Source organism: Phoca vitulina, unplaced genomic scaffold (genome assembly GCF_004348235.1).
Source record: "Phoca vitulina isolate PV1807 unplaced genomic scaffold, GSC_HSeal_1.0 scaffold20, whole genome shotgun sequence".
Classification (NCBI taxonomy): domain Eukaryota; kingdom Metazoa; phylum Chordata; class Mammalia; order Carnivora; family Phocidae; genus Phoca; species Phoca vitulina.
Window position 1 is genome coordinate 1,998,707 of NW_022589723.1, and position 17,987 is coordinate 2,016,693.

Sequence of the window (17,987 nt, forward strand, 5' to 3'; positions counted from 1 at the left end):
TATTCATCTGTTTTGTTTCTTAAATTCCACATATGAGTAAAATCATATGGTATTTGTCTTTCTCTGACTGAGTTATTTTGCTTAGCATAATACCCTCTAATTCCACCCATGTCATTACAAATGGCAAGATTTCATTCTTTTTGATCACTGAGTAATATTCCATTGTATAGATATATATATATACCACATCTTAGTGTATGTGCTGCCAAAGTGAGCACTGAATGGAACACCATGAATACAACTAGATAACTATCAAATCATCCTAGATAGCCTAGAAATTGACCTGAAGATTGGAAGAACAAACTCCACAACTAAAGGTAGAGAAGAGGCCACATCAAAGAAGGTAGGAAGTGCAAAGATACAGTTTGGGAGATAAACAGATCATTGCCACTGCAGTAGGGAGGGAGCCACAGTCAAAGAGAAGGGGATAAAACAGAATAGCACACAAGAGAGCACATGGGGAAAATAAATCCCCAATGCAATTGGCTTGGAAAGCTGGAGAACCTGAAAAGGCTTAAAGCTTTGAGTTTTAAAGGTCAGTGGGTGTGGCTAGGATAGAGCCTGGGGAGCACTGCTCCAGGAGAGAAAGCAGGCAAATAAGCCACTGGCCTACAACATGGAAATAGTGATCTGAAGAGTGCTGGGGCACACAGTGAGAAGGTTACTCATTCATCCAAGAGCACATCCCAAAGAGGCAGCACTCACTGAAAGACTCCTCTGGGAATATAGGAACTGGCAGGTGCCATTTCCCTCCCCTGCCCCTCAGCATAAGCACAGGGCCACCTGCAGGAAACAGCACAGTGCTGAAACTCACTACCTAACTTGCTTACACCAAGCCCTCCCCTACAAAATAACCCACCACACCCTACGCCCCCATGCCCCCCCACCACCTGCACACTCCAGTGGAACCATCTGTCTGTCCCGGTCATACGTGCCTCAGTCTCAGCCCAGTGGGCCCTCTCCCCCCGCCCAAACCCTTACCCACACTGCATCTCCCAACTCAGGAGTTTTGCAGAGTCTCAGCTCTAGCAGTGTTGGTGAAAGATCTCATTTCACAAGCAGACCAGAGCACACCTAGTTAAAACATGGCACATTCAGGCCAGGGACTGCACACTGCCCATAAGTAAAGAGAGCCTCTGTAAACAACTGGCCCAAAAGACAGAGCTGCCAGGACAAAATAGTAAACACAATATACATTGGAGACATTCCCAGAAGCACCAGGCACTGGGGAACAGGGGATACTACACAGCAGGGCACCACAGGATCTCTCTTTCATAATGCCATCATTCTCAAGAACAGGAGACATAGCTGACCTTCCTAACCACAGACAGGCACAAAAACTTAGACAAAATGAGAACAGAGAAACTTATCCCAAATGAAAGAACAGGACAAAGCCATGCCAGAGATCTAGGTGAAACAGATATAAATAATACGCCTGAGAGATAATTTAATGATTATAAGGATACTCACTGGACTTGAGAAAAGAGTAGAAGACATGCATGAGACCCTTAACACAGAGATAAGGAATAACATAGGAGAGATAAAGGGCTTAAAAATGAAGTGAGAGACATACCTGATGGAATGAACAGCTGGCTGAAAAAAGCAAAGGAATGAATTGGTGACCTACAATATAGAGTAATGGAAAGTAATCAAGCTGAATAAAAGAGAGAAAAAAGGATTGTGTAAAACAATAATTGACTTAGGGAACTCCTTGACTCCATCAAACATAATAACATTCATATTACAGGAGTCCCAGAAGAAGAAGAGAGAGAAAAGGGAGCAGAAAATTTATTTGAAGAAATAATAGCTGAGAACTTCCCTAATGTAAAGAATGAAACAGCTATCCAGATCCAGGAGGCACAGAGAACTCTCATCAAAGTCAACAAAATCAGACTCATACCAAGACATATTATAATTAAAATTGCAAAATTTAGTGATAAGAAAAAATTTTAAAAGCCACAAGACCAAAGAAGTCATTAATTTACAGGGGAAAATCCATAAAAATAGCAGGAGATTTTGCAACAGAAACTTTCCAAGCCAGAGGGAGTGGCATGATATATTCAAAGTGCTGAATTGGAAAACTCTGCAATCCTAAATACTCTTCCTAGCAAGGCTATCATTCAGAATAGAAGAAGACATAAAGAATTTCCCAGCAACCTGTACCTCTGAAACAAATAATACATTATATGCTTAAAAAAAAAAAGAAGAAGATAGTAGGAAGGGAAAAATGAAGGGAGGGAAGTCGGAGGGGGAGACGAACCATGAGAGACTATGGACTCTGAGAAACAAACTGAGGGTTCTAGAAGGGTGGGGGGTGGGGGGATCGGTTAGCCTGGTGATGGGTATTAAAGAGGGCACGTATTGAATGGAGCACTGGGTGTTATATGCAAACAATGAATCATGGAACACTACATCAAAAACTAATGATGTAATGTATGGTAATTAACATAACATAATAAAATAAAATTTAAAAAAAATAAAATATGAAAAAAAAGTTTCCCAGCAAAACAAAACTAAAGGAGTTTGTGATTACTAAACCAGCCTTGCAAGAAATATTAAAGGGGACTTTGAATGGAAAGGACAGAACAAAAGGGATAATATAAGGGTGGGAAACATAAAAGCAGTGAAAATGAATATTTCTGTAAAAAAACAGTCAAAGAACTCACAAAAAACAACATATTAAATATACTAACATATACCTAAAACACAGGAGGGAGAGGAGCAAAGAATGAGTTCAAACTTAAATGACATCAACTTAATATAGACTGCTATATGCAGAAGAGGTTATATACAAAACTAATGGTAACCATATATCAAAAACCACTAATAAACATGCAAAGAATAAAGAGAAAAAAAATCCAAATATATCACTAGAGAATAAACAAAACAAGAAAGACAATCTTCTGAACCACAAAACAAGTAACAAAATAGCAATAAATACATATCTATCAATAATTATTTTTCATGTAAATGGACTAAATGCCCCAATCAGAAGACATAAGGTGACAGAATGGATAAAAAACAAGACCCATCTATATGATGCCTACAACAGACTCATTTTATTTTTTTTTAAGATTTTATTTATTTATTTGTCAGAGAGAGAGAGAGAGCAGAAGCAGGGGGGAGTGGCAGGCAGAGAGAGAAGCAGGCTCCCCGTTGAGCAAGAAGCCCAATGTGGGACTCAGTCCCAGAACCCTGGGATCATGACCTGAGCCAAAGATAGCCACTTAACCGATTGAGCCATCCAGGGGCTTTCCGTGATGACAAATTTACCACAGACTCATTTTAGACCTAAAAATACCACAGATTGAAAGTGAGAGGATGAAGAAATGTCTATCATGCAAATGGATATCAAAAGAAAGCCAAAGTAGGGGCGTCTGGGTGGCTCAGTCACTTAAGTATCTGCCTTTGGCTCAGGTCATGATGGTGGGGTCCTGGGATTGAGCCCTGCATGGAGCTCCCTGCTCAGCAGGTAGTCTGCTTATCCCTCTCCCTCTGCCCCTCCCCCTCTGCTCACACTCTCTCTCTCTTGCTCTCTAATAAATAAAATCTTTACAAAAAAGAAAAGAAAAAAGCCAGAGTAGCAATACTTATTTCAGACAAAACAGATCTTTTTTTTTTTTTGGCTGGGTACAGTATACTTTATCGGTGTACATAACAATGTAGGGCTCTCCAAGCCTCTCCCTTTCTTCAAGGAGTGGAAACCACGGAGGTTGGGAGATTCTCAGTGAACTGGGGATGAGTTAGGGCAAATACTTCCCAGCAGCTGAGGGCCTCTCTTCCTCTAGCTCTCACTGGGGCTGGTAGTTGAGGGCTCTTACTCCTTGGAGGCCATGTGGACCATAACGTCCACCACCCAGTTGCTGTAGCCAAATTCACTGTCATACCAGGAAATGAGCTTGACAAAGTGGTCATTGAGAGCAATGCCAGCCCCAGCATCAAAGGTAGAAGAGTGGATGTCATTTTTAAAGTCACAGGAGACAACCTGGTCCTCAGCATAGCCCAGGATGTCTTTGAGGGGGCCATCCAATGCCTGTTTTACCACCTTCTTGATGTCATTGTATTTGGCAACTTTCTCCAGGAGGCAGGACAGATCCACAACTGACACATTGGGGGTAGGGACATGGAAGGCCATGCCAGTGAGCTTACCATTCAGCTCAGGGATGACCTTGCCTACAGCCTTGGTGGCACTGTAGAAGTGGAAATGGTATTCTGGGCAGCCTCTTGGGCATCATGCCACAGCTTCCCAGAGGGGCTGTCCACAGTCTTCTGGGTGGCAGTGATGGCATGGACTGTGATCATGTGTCCCTCCACAACGCCAAAATTGTCATGAATAACCTTGGCCAGAGGGGCCAAGCAGTTGGTGGTGCATGAGGCACTGCCCATCACAAATATGGGGGCATCAGCAGAAGGGGCAGAGATGATAATCTTCTTGGCCCCACACTTCAAGTGAGCCCCAGGCTTCATGGTGATGAAGACCCCAGTGGACTCTACAACATACTCAGCACCAGCATTACCCCATTTGATGGTGAGATCTCACTTATGGAAGTTGGAAATGGGCTTTCCATGATGACAAATTTCCTTTCCTGAGCCTTGACTGTGCAATGGAATTTGCCATGGATGGAATCATACTGGAACATGTAGACCATGTAGTTGAGGTCATGATTGTGACAATATCCATTTTGCCAGAGTTAAAAGCAGCCGTAGTGACCAGGCGCCCAATATGGCCAAACCCGTTTACTCTGACCTTCACCATCTTGTCTCGAGGACATGGCTGGCACTGCACCAGATGTGGCTGTCTGCTGAGCAGGGAGGAGCAGTGAGCCAAGATAAAATAGACTTTAAAGTAAAGACTATAACAAGAGACAAAGAAGGACACTATATAATAATAAAGGGGACATTCCAATGGGAAGATATAACAATTGTAAATATTTATACACCCAACATAGGAGCACCCAAATATAGAAAACAATAACAAACATAAAGGAACTAATCAATAATAATACAATAATAGGGGCGCCTGGGTGGCTCAGTTGGTTAAGCGACTGCCTTCGGCTCAGGTCATGATCCTGGAGTCCTGGGATCGAGTCCCACATCAGGCTCCCAGCTCAGTGGGGAGCCTGCTTCTCCCTCTGACCTTCTCCCCTCTCATGCTGTTTCTCTCTCTCTTGCTCTCTAATACATAAATAAATAAAATCTTTAAAAAAATAGTAATAATAATACAATAATAGTACTGACTTTAACACCCCACTTACATCAAAGGACAGATCATCAAAACCGATAACTGGGTGCTTGGGTGGCTCAGTTGGTTGAGCGTCTGTCTTCAGCTCAGGTCACAATCCTGGGGTCCTGGGATTGGGCCCCACATAGGGCTCCCTGCTCATCGGGGAGTCTGCTTCTCCCTCCTCCTCTGCTCCCCCTACTTGTGCTCTCTAATGCACTCTCTATCTCAAATAAATAAATAAAATGTTTAAAAAATAAATTAAAATAAACAGGTAATCAATAAAGAAACAATGGCTTTTAATCACACACTGGACCAGATGGACTTACAGAACATTCCATCCTAAAACAGCAGCATACACATTCTTTTCAAGTGTACATGACACATTCTCCAGAATAGATCATATATTAGGTCACAAAATAAGCCTCAACAAATTCAAGAAGATCAAAGTCATATCATGCAGCTTTTCTGACCACAATGCTATGAAACTAGAATCAACCACAACAAAAAGTGTGGAAAGACCACAAATACATGGAGGTTAAATAAACAACAAATGGGTCAACCAGGAAATCAAAAAAGAAATTTAAAAAGGCACATGGAAACAAATAAAAATGAAAACACAACAATGCAAAATGTCTGGGAAGCAGCAAAAACAGTCCTAAGAGGGAAGTTTATAGCAATACATACCTATCTCAAGAAACAAGAAAAATCTCAAATAAACAAGCTAATTTTACATTTACAGGAGCTAGAAGCAGAACAACAAAACCTAAAACCAGCAGAAGAAAGGAAATAATAAAGATTAAAGCAGAATTAAATGATATTGAAACTAAAAAAACAACAACAACAACAACAAATCAATGAAAACCAGGAGCTGGTTCTTTGAAAAACTTCAAAAAAATTGATAAAACTCTAGCCAGATTTATCAAAAAGCAAAGAGACTCCCTGCTTGGCAGGGAGTCTGCTTCTCCCTCTCCCTCTGTGTGTTCTCTCTCTCTCTCTCTCAAATAAATAAATAAATATTAAAAAAAAAGAGAAAGGACTCAAATAAATAAAATCACAAATGAGAGAAGAGAAATGACAATCAACACCACAGAAATACAAAAAATTATAAGAGAATATTAAGAAAAACTGTATGTCAACAAACTGGACAACCTAAAAAAATGGATAAATTCCTAGAAACATATAACCTCCCAAAACTGAAACAGGAAGAAATAGAAAATTTGAATAGATTGATAACCAGCAAAGACATTGAATCAGTAAACAAAAAAAAAATCTCAACAAACAAAAGTCCAGGACCAGGTGGCTTCATAGGTGAATTCTACCAAACATTTAAAGAAGAGTTAATACCTATTCTTCTCAAAATATTCCAAAAAACAGAAAGAAAGGACAACTTCCAAAGTCATTCTATGAGGCCAGCTTACCCTCATACCAAAACCAGATAAAGACACCACTAAAAAAAAGAGAACTGCAGGCCAATACTTCTGATGAACATAGATACAAAAATCCTCAACAAGATACTAGCAAACTAAATCCAACAATACATTTAAAAAAATCATTCACCATAATGAAGTGGGATTTATTCCTGTGTTTCAGGGGTGGTTCAATATTCGCAAATCAATCAACATGATACATCACATCAATAAGAGAAAGGACAAGAACCATATGATCATTTCAATGGATGCAGAAGAAGTATTTGACAAAGTACACCATCCATTCATGATAAAAAACCCTCAACAAAGTAGGTTTAGAAGGAACATATCTCAACATAATAAGGCCATATATGAAAAGCCCACAACTAACATCATCCTTAATGGGAAAAACTAAGAGCTTTTCCCCTAAGGTCAAGAACAAAACCAGGATATCCACTCACCACTTTTATTCAACATAGTACTGAAAGCCCTAGCCACAGCAATCAGACAATAAGAAGTAATAAAAGGCATCAAATTAGTAAGAAAGAAGTAAAATTTTCATTATTTGCGGATGACATGGTACTATATAGAAAACCTGAAAGATTCCACCAAAAAAGCTGCTATAACTGATAAATGAATTCACTAATGTCATAGGATATAAAATCAACATACAAAAATCTGTTGCATTTTCATACACCAATAATGAGGCAGCAGAAAGAGAAATTAAGAAAACAATCCCATTGGACCAAAAATAAGATACCTAGGAATAATCCTAACCAAAGAGGTGAAAGACCTTACTCAGAATATAAAATACTGATAAGGATATTTAAGACAACATAAAGAAATGGAAAGACATTCCATGCTCATAGATTAGAAGAACAAATATTGTTAAAATGTCTATACTACCCAAATCAATCTACGCATTTAATATAATCCCAATCAAAATACCACCAGCATTTTTCACAGATCTAAAACAATCCTAAAATTTGTATGAAACCACACACAAAGACTCCGAATAGCCAAAGCAATCTTGAAAAAGAAAAGCAAAGATGAAGGCATCACAATTCTGGACTTCAAGTTATATTACAAAGCTGCAGTCATCTGGGGCGCCTGGGTGGCTCAGTCGTTAAGCATCTGCCTTTGGCTCAGGTCATGGTCCCAGGGTCCTGGGATAGAGCCCCACATCGGGCTCCCTGCTCAGCGGGAAGCTTCCTTCTCCCTCTCCCACTCCCCCTGCTTGTGTTCCCTCTCTCACTGTGTCTCTCTCTGTCAAATAAATAAATAAAATATTTTTTAAAAAAAAACAAAGCTGCAGTCATCAAAACAGTATGGTACTGGCACAAAAATAGACACATAGATCAATAGAACAGAACAGAAAACCCAGAAATGAACCCACAACTTTATGGTCAATTAATCTTCAGCAAAGTAGGAAAGAATATCCTATGAGAAAGTCTCTTCTACAAATGGGTTTGGAGAAAAACCTGACAGCTATACGCTAATGAATGAAACTGGACCACTTTCTTACATCACACACAAAATAAATTCAAAATGGATGAAATATCTAAATGTGAGACCAGAAACCATAAAAATCCTAGAAGAGAACACGGGCAGTAACTTCTTTGACATCAGCCATAGCAACTTCTTTCTAGATATGTCTCCTGAGACAAGAGAAACAAAAGCAAAATTAAACTATTGGGACGTCCTCAAGATAAAAAGCTTCTGCACAGTGAAGGAAACAATCAAGAAATCTAAAGGCAACCAACAGAATGGGAGAAGATATCTATCTGCAAATGATATATCTGACAAAGTGTTAGTATCTAAAATCTATAAAGAACTTACCAAACAACACTCAAAAATCAAATAATCCAGTTAAAAAATGCGAAGATATTAACAGACATTTGTCCAAAGAAGACATACAGATGGCCAACAGACACAGGAAAAGACGTTTAGTATCACTAAATTTTAGGGAAGTGCAAATCAAAACCACAATGAGTTACCACCTCACACTGTTAGAATGGCTATTATCAAAAGGACAAGAAGCAAGTGTTGGAGAGAATGTGGAGAAAAAGGAACACTTCTGCCCTGTTGGTGGGAATGTAAATTAGTACAGCCACTCTGGAAAAGGGTAGAGATTCCTCAGAAAATTAAGAATAGATCTACCATATGATCCGGCGATACCACTTCTGGGTATTTATTCAAAGAATACAAAAAAATTAATTTGAAAAGATATATGTACTACTATGTTTATTGCAGCACTATTTACAACAGACAACATATGGAAGCAACCTAAGTATCCATCAATAGGTGAATGGATAAAGAGGATGTGGTATATATAAACAATAGAAAACTACTCAGCCACAAAGAAAAATGAAATCTTGTCATTTGCAACAACATAAATGGACTTCAAAAGGCTATTATGCTAAGTGAAATAAGTCAGACAGAGACAAATAGTGCATGATTTTACTGATATGTGGAATCTAAAAAAAAAAAAAAAAAGAAAGCCAGAACAAACAAAATAATACAAAACCAAAATCACAGATACAGAGAACAGATTGGTAGTCACCAAAGGGGAAGTATGTTGGGGGATGGGTGAAATGGGTGAAGTGGGTCAATTGTATAGTGATGAACAGGAACTAGACTTTTGGTGGTAATCATTTTGCCATGTATACAGATGTCAAATTATAACGTTTACACCTGAAACATATATAATGTTTCATTATATATTTTTTTTTAATTTCACATTAATTTCACTTCAATAAAAAAAAGGGAACTGGAAAACCTCTAAAATGCTGATAAAATTTTTTTAAAAAAACAAACTACCAAGAGACAATGAAAGAGAGGAAACTATTATAAGTCATAGATACTTCATAATAAGAGAATATTAGGAACTTCTTCCAATAAATTTGATAATACAGATTAATATACAAATTTCTTTGAAGACACAAGCTACCAAAAATTGAATTTATAGTTGAAAGCCTTTACACAGAGAAAACTGCAAGCCAAAATGACTCCTATGGTGAATTTTACCAAACATTTATGAAAGAAACAATACCAATTCTACAGAACTCTTGTAATAAATTTAATACAAGGAAATAGATTCTATAAGGCCAGCATTATCCTGATACTAAGCCAGAAAAAGCATTGTTTCAAAATCCAACATCCATTCCTGATTTTAAAAACTTTCAGCAAGCTAAATAGAAAGGAATTTCCTCAGTCTGATAAAAAGCTTCTACTAAAAACCTAGAGCTAGCATCATACTTAATGGTAAAAAACTGAATGCTTTTCTCATAAGAATAAAAACAAGTCAGGGATGTCCACCCGAACCACTTGTATTCAGCACTACACTGTTTGATCTAGCAAGTACAATAAGGCAACAAAAATGATCCATACTAGAATATGAGAAGAAAAACGTCTTTATGCCCTGAAAACATGATCATCAATGAAGAAAATCCTACTTACTCTATAAAAAACAAGTAGAAAGATTTTGCAAGTTTTCAAAATACAATGCCAATAAACAAAACATCTATTTCTATATATTAGCAATAAACGATTATAAATTAAACAAAAAATACCATTTAGAATAGCACCAAAAATTAAAATAGTTAGGAATAAATCTCAAGAAAGATATGTAAGACCTGTTCACCAGAAACTATATAACACTGCTGAAAAAAATTAAATGGGGTCTACATAGGTAGAAATATATCTTTCTGTTCTCATGGCTCACTTTTCACAAGGAATAAATACATTCATCAAGTAAGAATTATGTTACAGCTGTGACAACACTCAAATCAATATTTGATGTCTCAAGTTTTCTGAATCCAAAATATCAAAGACAGAAACAAAAGGCTACACCATGATTAATGAGAAGGCCTTATATTACCTATGAGATCTTCCTGTAAATCACTAGCTGTCTGCATACTCTCTTCATTGCTGCCTTCATGTCTTTATTCCTGAATGTGTAGATGACAGGATTCAGAAAAGGAGTGAGAACTGCATCAAAAATATCAAGAAATTTGTCCATATGTGAATTGGGATGTGGCCATGTATAGACAAACATGGTTGGACCAAAGAACAAAAGGACCACAGTGATGTGAGCTGACAGCGTGGAAAGAGCTTTGGATGAACCACCTGAGGAATGTTTCCAAACAGTAAACAGGATGAAGATGTAGGAGATGAGGAGTGTGAAGAAAGAACCAACACAGATAAACCCAGTGTTGACAGTCACCATGAACTGCAATCTGTAGGTATCTGTACAGGCTAGTCTAAGGAGACGAGGAAGGTCACAGTAAAAGCTGTCCAATACATTAGGACCACAGAAGGGTAAATTAACAATAAATGCTAGTTGGAACAGTGAGTGAATAATGCCAAGGGCCCAAGCAGCAGCCAGAAACAAAATGCACATTCGCGGGCTCATGATGGTCAAGTAGTGCAGAGGCTTACAAATGGCAACATATCTGTCAAAGGCCATGGCGATAAGCAGCACCATCTCCACGCCACCAATGACGTGGATGAAGAAGATCTGGGCAATGCAGCCTCCAAAGGAGATAACTTTGTGCTTTCTGAAAAGATCATAAATCATCTTGGGTGAGGTGGCAGAGCAGGCCCCCAAGTCAATGAAAGAGAGACTGGCCAGTAGGAAGTACATGGGGGGATGTAAGTGAGGATCGATGGTTACAGAAAACACAATGAGGATGTTTCCAGTCATGCTTGCCACATAGAGCACAGAGGAGACCACCAGGAGGAGAAGCTGGACCTCCCATGAATGAGTGAATCCCAGAAACACAAACTCAGACACAACCGAGTGATTCCTTCCATCCATGGATCCAGCCAACTGGGCTGCCACTGAAATGATGAGAATTTAAAAAATGTGATTATGGAGATGATAACAGGTCATAGAATTACCAATGTTTCAATATCCCTATTATGAATGAAAAGTATATAGTTATCTACTTTCTCACACATATAAAAAAATCAACATACTATCATCACACATGTGCACTATGACATAAATTAGACCTATCACCAAAACTCTGACTGCAATGATCTGTTCTCAAATTAACAGATTAGGCATGCATATGGATACATGAGTATCCATGACATTCATTAGCTGTTTAAGTCACTTCTGATATTGACTATTCCTCATTTCTAACATATTCCATCTTGCTTTTAATGTATATTCTCATAATCCACACTTCTCTCCCCAGTTTGTTCTCATAATTTGCTGGTAAAAAGTAGGAATAAGAGGGGTGCCTGAGTGGCTCAGTTGGTTAAGTGTCCAACTCTTGATTTTGGCTCAGGTCATGATCTCAGGGTCGTGAGACTGAGCCCCAGGTTGGGTTTCATGCTGGGTGTACAGCCTGCTTAAGATTCTCTCTCTCTCCCTCTCTCTCTCCGCTTCCCACCCCCTGATGGCACTCTCTCTCAAAAAAATAAATATAAATAAATAAATAAATAAATAAATAAATAAATAAATAATAGTAGGAATGAGAGGAAAGTATAATTAACAAGTGGAATGTCACCTGGAGTGAGAGGTGCTTGTTTTAAGAGTTGAGACTGAATTAAGACAGATTGAGATTGAATAAAGAGACTGGGGTATGTGAAATTGGACAGCCCACAAGTGTAGTAGAACACTTGTTATGTGGACTCTACTACAAAATAGACAACTGTTTTCCCATCACATTTTATTATGTTCACTATCCTGGGTACCTCTAGTTTCCATGCAATTTTTCATAACTACAAAGTCCTAATCTGGCCTCAACATTCAGTAAGAATTTCATAAGAAGTCTATGCCACCCAGGGGTACAAGGCTTTCTCCACACCTAACACATGTGTATTTGAAAGATTTCACCAGTTTCTGCTAAGGTGCATGCCTAAAGTGGCTGCCAAGGGTGTAACATATCTCTGCAAACAGCTTTTCTCTGTCCAAACACATGAAGGTATTAAAGACCAGCACTTGGAATTGCTGGGATACTATGTCTTAATTCATCAGTGTGTCAGTACCACCTGCAGAACAACGTGTTGTGGTATGTGATATTATCCTGTTTACTTTGACTGAAATCCATTCAGATACTTTATCTTCAAGGCAATTTGTATTTTATACTTTTGAGTTATGATTATAAAATAAGAACGTCAAATATTAATAAGTCACATTTTAAGACAAATGAACTTTCTTCCTGATCTTGAACCATAAAATAGAAAATGTGACACTGGGATGCAGTCCTTTAATATGTATAGTATTTATATGTGAAGTGGAAGGTGAGCAGAGAACAGTGTTATATGTTTCTCTGTGTCCAGATACCTACCTCAATCATACCCTATAACAGAGAGTAGTTTCTGAGAACAGTACTAATGAGGTTAATTATTTTAGGAATTGATGAAGTACAGTAGAAAGGTATAATGACATCCTTCATTTTTGCGGCTACAGTTCCAGACTTTCTCACACAAAGGAGCATCTGACTGATGCCCTCAGTCATCCCAGAACGCAAAACTCACAGAAATTATCACTGTGTCCTGCCCCTAATTCTGGGTCACCACCACTGGCATTAATCTCTCTCTATTCTCACCTACACATAGTAATTACACTGTTACCTCCTGAGCTAACAGTTCACAGTCTCAAGGTGTACAATTTCTATTACCAGAAACCTGGGGCCTGGAATAGGGGGCACTAATACTGCTCATCAGGGCAGGGAAAGACAGCATATGAAAAGACTGAGAGGATGAACATTCATGGGGAAGTGATGGAGGCAGTGGGGAGGGAGTCAGGAAACTCAATAATTACTGAAAAAGACCCAAGGCCTTGATGAGGAAAAGCACATGTCCCCAGTGTAATAAGATGAAAATTCTCATGGAATTATATAAAGTCCATTTTGTCCAACTGGTCATCATTCAGATGAAAAACATGAGACCCAGCAAAGTAAACTGAGTTTCCAAGATTCACAAAAATGGTGGTCCGGGGACCAAAACTATGTCTCTTGATTCCTATTCCAAAAAGAAAAATCCTAGAGAAAACAATCAAGTAAGAGAAAGCAAAACTCAAAACAGTGATCTTTTTTTTCCTGGTTAAAACCAAACTAACCAGACACTCATACAAAATGTCCATTATAATACAGCAAACTGACATTAATTAAATATTACATAAAATGTGTACCCATTTAAAGATTATCTGACTAGTACAATAGTAAATTACATCCGGGAAAGTCATTATTCATTGCAATTATGATTTGTGTACTGATTCTTTGTATTTTGGTGGTTATGTAACCAGTTACTACAACCGTAAAAAACTTAATGTTTCTAAAAAGTCCATCCTTTGGTCTTTCTAAATTTTTTTTTCTTTTTTTGAGTAGTCTACACCCAACGTGGAGCTCAAATTCATGACCTGGAGATCAAGAGCTGCATGCTCTACCAACTGGTCCAGCCAGGCATCCCAGTCTCTATAAATTTTATTATCTTCAAAGGTCAATTCAAATCCCAAATACTTCTTGCAGCTCTTATTGACAATTTTCCTTCATACTGATTTATTCTTTTGCTAACTTCTGTAAGTCAAAGAATCAAGAAAATAGTTGAAAAAACATAAATTGTACACATAACAAATACAATCCAGTGTGACATACAATACATGGCAAGTGAATATTAAGATAAATATATGGTTATTTGGGGCAGGGAAAGGAAAATGTGTTAAAAACATTCAAAGGTGGGGCGCCTGGGTGGCTCAGTCGCTAAGTGTCTGCCTTCGGCTTAGGTCATGATCCCAGGGTCCTGGGATCGAGTCTCGCATCGGACTCCCTGCTCCGAGGGAAGCCTGCTTCTCCTTCTCCCACTCCCCCTGCTTGTTGTGTTCCTGCTCTCGCTGTCTCTCTCTCTGTCAAATAAATAAATAAAATCTTTAAAAAAAAAAAAACATTCAAAGGTAGAAGATAACTTGTATCAGCAAGAACAGATGGGTAGCAGATGGCTACCCCAAGAACACAGATACTGATCTGGCCCTCTAATAATTAGGACTGAATAAAAAGAGATATACAGTATGTGGGAAATACCTTGAATTATGTAATATGAAAGTAACTTTTAATATTAACTATCATCATGCATGTGTGTATAGCCCATATTATGTACCCAGGTACATACAGAAAGTCAGTAGATAGTTCTTGATTGAGAAGTTAGATTATTAACCCCAGGCTATAGTAAGGCAATGCCTTCAGGTCAATGATATTTAGTATTTTTTATTCCCTCCTTTCTTGGTCATCTTTTCCAATCATTTTAACAGACATAAGGGGAAATTTCTCATTTAAAAACTTATCATAACCATAACTAAAGTATCCCAGTGAGAAGGCACCTAAGGCTTTACAGCATATTTCTTGGTGAGGATTAAATCGCATTTAATCTTCAAGCCTATAGCCAGCACTCAATTTATTTTCCTGAAGTCTATGGAATAATCGGAGATGCAGAAAAAAATAAAGCAGAGAGAAAGGAGAAAGAACAAAGATTTCAAATGTGGGGAATATGGGGAAAGGGGGAAATTAGGGAAGATATATGATAAAGAACAAAAAGAAAGAAACCACCAGGAAAAAAGAAAAAGAGCTGAACAAGATTCAGAGAGTATGAAATATGATAGCCAAGGTTTCTGAGAACCCAGGTAAATTAAAGAGAACATCGATCCCTCACCTTAAATTCACTGATTCAGGGCTGCTCCTGACTTTGACACTGGGTTGCATTTAAGGAAGGCAGATTGCTTCTATTACCTGCCCTGTTGGGCTCACAGAGTTTCTGTGAAAATCACACATGATAATGAATGGAAAGACGGTCTTTTATACTGTATAATGATATAGACAAGTAATTCACTGTAAAATTTTTACTGTTTTTACGATTTGAGGAGTCTGATCATACACTAAGCAAGAGAAGGAGGCGTACAGAACAGACAACAGGCAAGTGAAATTCCTCCACTGTGTGTTTTCTGTGTGTTCTACTATCTCAGGAGGGTTCTTTGTCCAGTCAACTTCTGCTACCGAGGGTCACAGTACAGTTATTTCCAAAGCTGGTGTTCTTCTACATGGTGGACTTATCACACGGCTATAGGCTCACATTCAAAAGTCCAGAGATCATTTCCAAATTTTCATCTCTATATTCTTCAATCCTAAAAATACAAAAATTCACAGATTGCCTTTCACACATTATAGTAGAATGATTAGCAGCTTAGTCTTTATAGTAGAATGATTAGCACCTTGGGATTTGATGGCATCACCATTCACTTGCTAAATAAGCACGTCAAAGTTACTTGACCTCTCTGAGCTTCAGTATTATCATTACTAATGTGGAGATAATAATACTTCCTTGCAGGGTGTTGTGAGAAATAAATGATATATGGAAATTTACCTGACTCAGTACCTACCACACAGTGTAGCACAATAAATGCTATCTATTACATACTGAAGAATATCTACATGAGTGACTTTCAAGTACAGAAAATTATTCCTCAAATACTGAAACTTCCATTGTTCTACTAGAACTGGTTTTAGGCAAAGCTTCCATATCCACACTTGCATTCAATCACTTAAGCATATTTCCCAAATAACAATTTTTCTCCTTAATGGAAATCAAAGACTAATCAAAGACCGCCTAAGGGATGTGGGAAGGAGCTCTTGTTCTGACCAGGCTGTGTCCCTTCCACACTGCTGTCCCCACAATCCAACGTCATAAATTTCAATTTAAAAAAATAAGTTTTTTCTGACCACCACAGATAACACTGGATACTTCCCTTGTTATTAGTGGTAAGAAGAAAGACAGAATGGAGAAAGGGCCAAGGCAGGTGCTTCAAGGGATTTCTGAAGGCTGTGCCCATCCAGGCTCACATTTGTGTTGATCTGCCAGGAAAATAGACTTTTCTTTCAAACTCCCTTTATCATAAAGCATATAAAATTCTTCAGTTTTTACCTCCACTTTAATCGTATAAGTGGAGAAAGCAGAGATAGTTTAGGCATATTATAGTTAGATGGTTATTCAAAACCAAAGTCTTGGTTGTGTTCTATTCCCCATTCTTCTCACTTATTCATTTTGTTAAAGTGGATTTGCTTACTATGTGCCAGATCTCAAGCCACACCAATGTTGTACAAAGTCAATCCTTATCCAACATGTATATAAATATACTTCAGTCATTGCATGATACATGTCATAGAAGTGTAATTGGCCCCCTAATATGTGAGGAGAGTGGAAAAAGATAACTATAGTGATGTGAAAAGGCAGCATACCAGAGTGGCATTTGTGTAAAGCTTCAAGAGTTGGTAAATATTACAGTACACAAACACAGAGTCCAAAAAAGTCATTTCAAGCAGACATAAAATACGAAAAACAGATATATTTGTTGCTCAGTGGATTAATGGTGAAGTAAGCAGATTATCTACAGAATAGACACTAGTTTTGGGGAATAAAAAAATAAGAGAGAAAGATGATAAAGATTAGTTTGTGCCTGACATTGGGAACTAATATAGATATTTAAGAATTATGAGATAAATGTAGGGAGTCAATGAAGAGGGTGCAAGGAATTGGTGATAAGGCCAGTAATTAGGGAAGGTGCTCCATCTGTAAGAGTGATGGGTCATTTGGAGGAAAGAAACAATGGAGGTAGGGAGTCCTCTAAGGAGAATGCTGAAATAAAGTAGATCTGGGGGGCTATACAGATGTACTAAAACTGTAAGGTTTTAGCTTTAAGACTGTCAAATCAGAAAATAAAAATATTAAGAAATACACAAAACAATTGGTGGCTGATTAAAGTTGGAGTGAACATGAGGAGTGATGTCAAAGATGACACCAAGATTCGAGCATGGATAGATAGGACAATGGTGGATTTGTTTTTAAAAATAAGGAAACTGGACACAGAATTTGTGGGAATGGAGAAAATAGATGATCACATTTATATTAAACAATTGGAGTTTCAGATACTAGTGAGATGTTTAGGTGGAAATATGAGTCAGGATGTGTGGCAAGAAATATATAGAGGTTCAAGATATAATTGTATAGTAATCCATCTGAGTCATAACTGAATGTACAGGAGTGAATGAATTCCCTGAGGGAAAGAGGATAGAGAGAAAAAAAAAGCAAAACCCAACCATATAGAAAGTCATAGTAATAATGTGAAAGGAGACAAAGGAGCCAACAAATTAGGCAAAACAGTCTCAGAGGTAGGAGGACAATCAGTGGTGAGCCAGAGAAGCCAAAACTGAACTGCAAGTCAAAATGAAGGATGAAAACAGTAAAAAAAAAAAAAAAAAAAAACGAGATACCAATTTACATAAATTTTTCTGCTTTGTAAATGGGCAGTTTGGGCCTAGGGCATCAGAGGCACACACCCTAAATATCAAATGGGTTCA

The 17,987-nt window shown here is 38.0% G+C and overlaps 1 protein-coding gene and 1 pseudogene across 1 annotated transcript; both read right to left on the reverse strand.

The window, feature by feature from the left end:
* Window positions 1-3,817: 3,817 nt before the first annotated feature.
* On the reverse strand, window positions 3,818-4,467 carry LOC116640481 (annotated as a pseudogene).
* Window positions 4,468-10,510: 6,043 nt separating this feature from the next.
* Window positions 10,511-11,449, reverse strand: LOC116640738 (olfactory receptor 4F3/4F16/4F29). The gene has a single exon (XM_032417937.1). It carries the CDS (start codon window positions 11,447-11,449, stop codon window positions 10,511-10,513), a length of 939 nt encoding a protein of 312 aa, XP_032273828.1.
* Window positions 11,450-17,987: the final 6,538 nt, after the last annotated feature.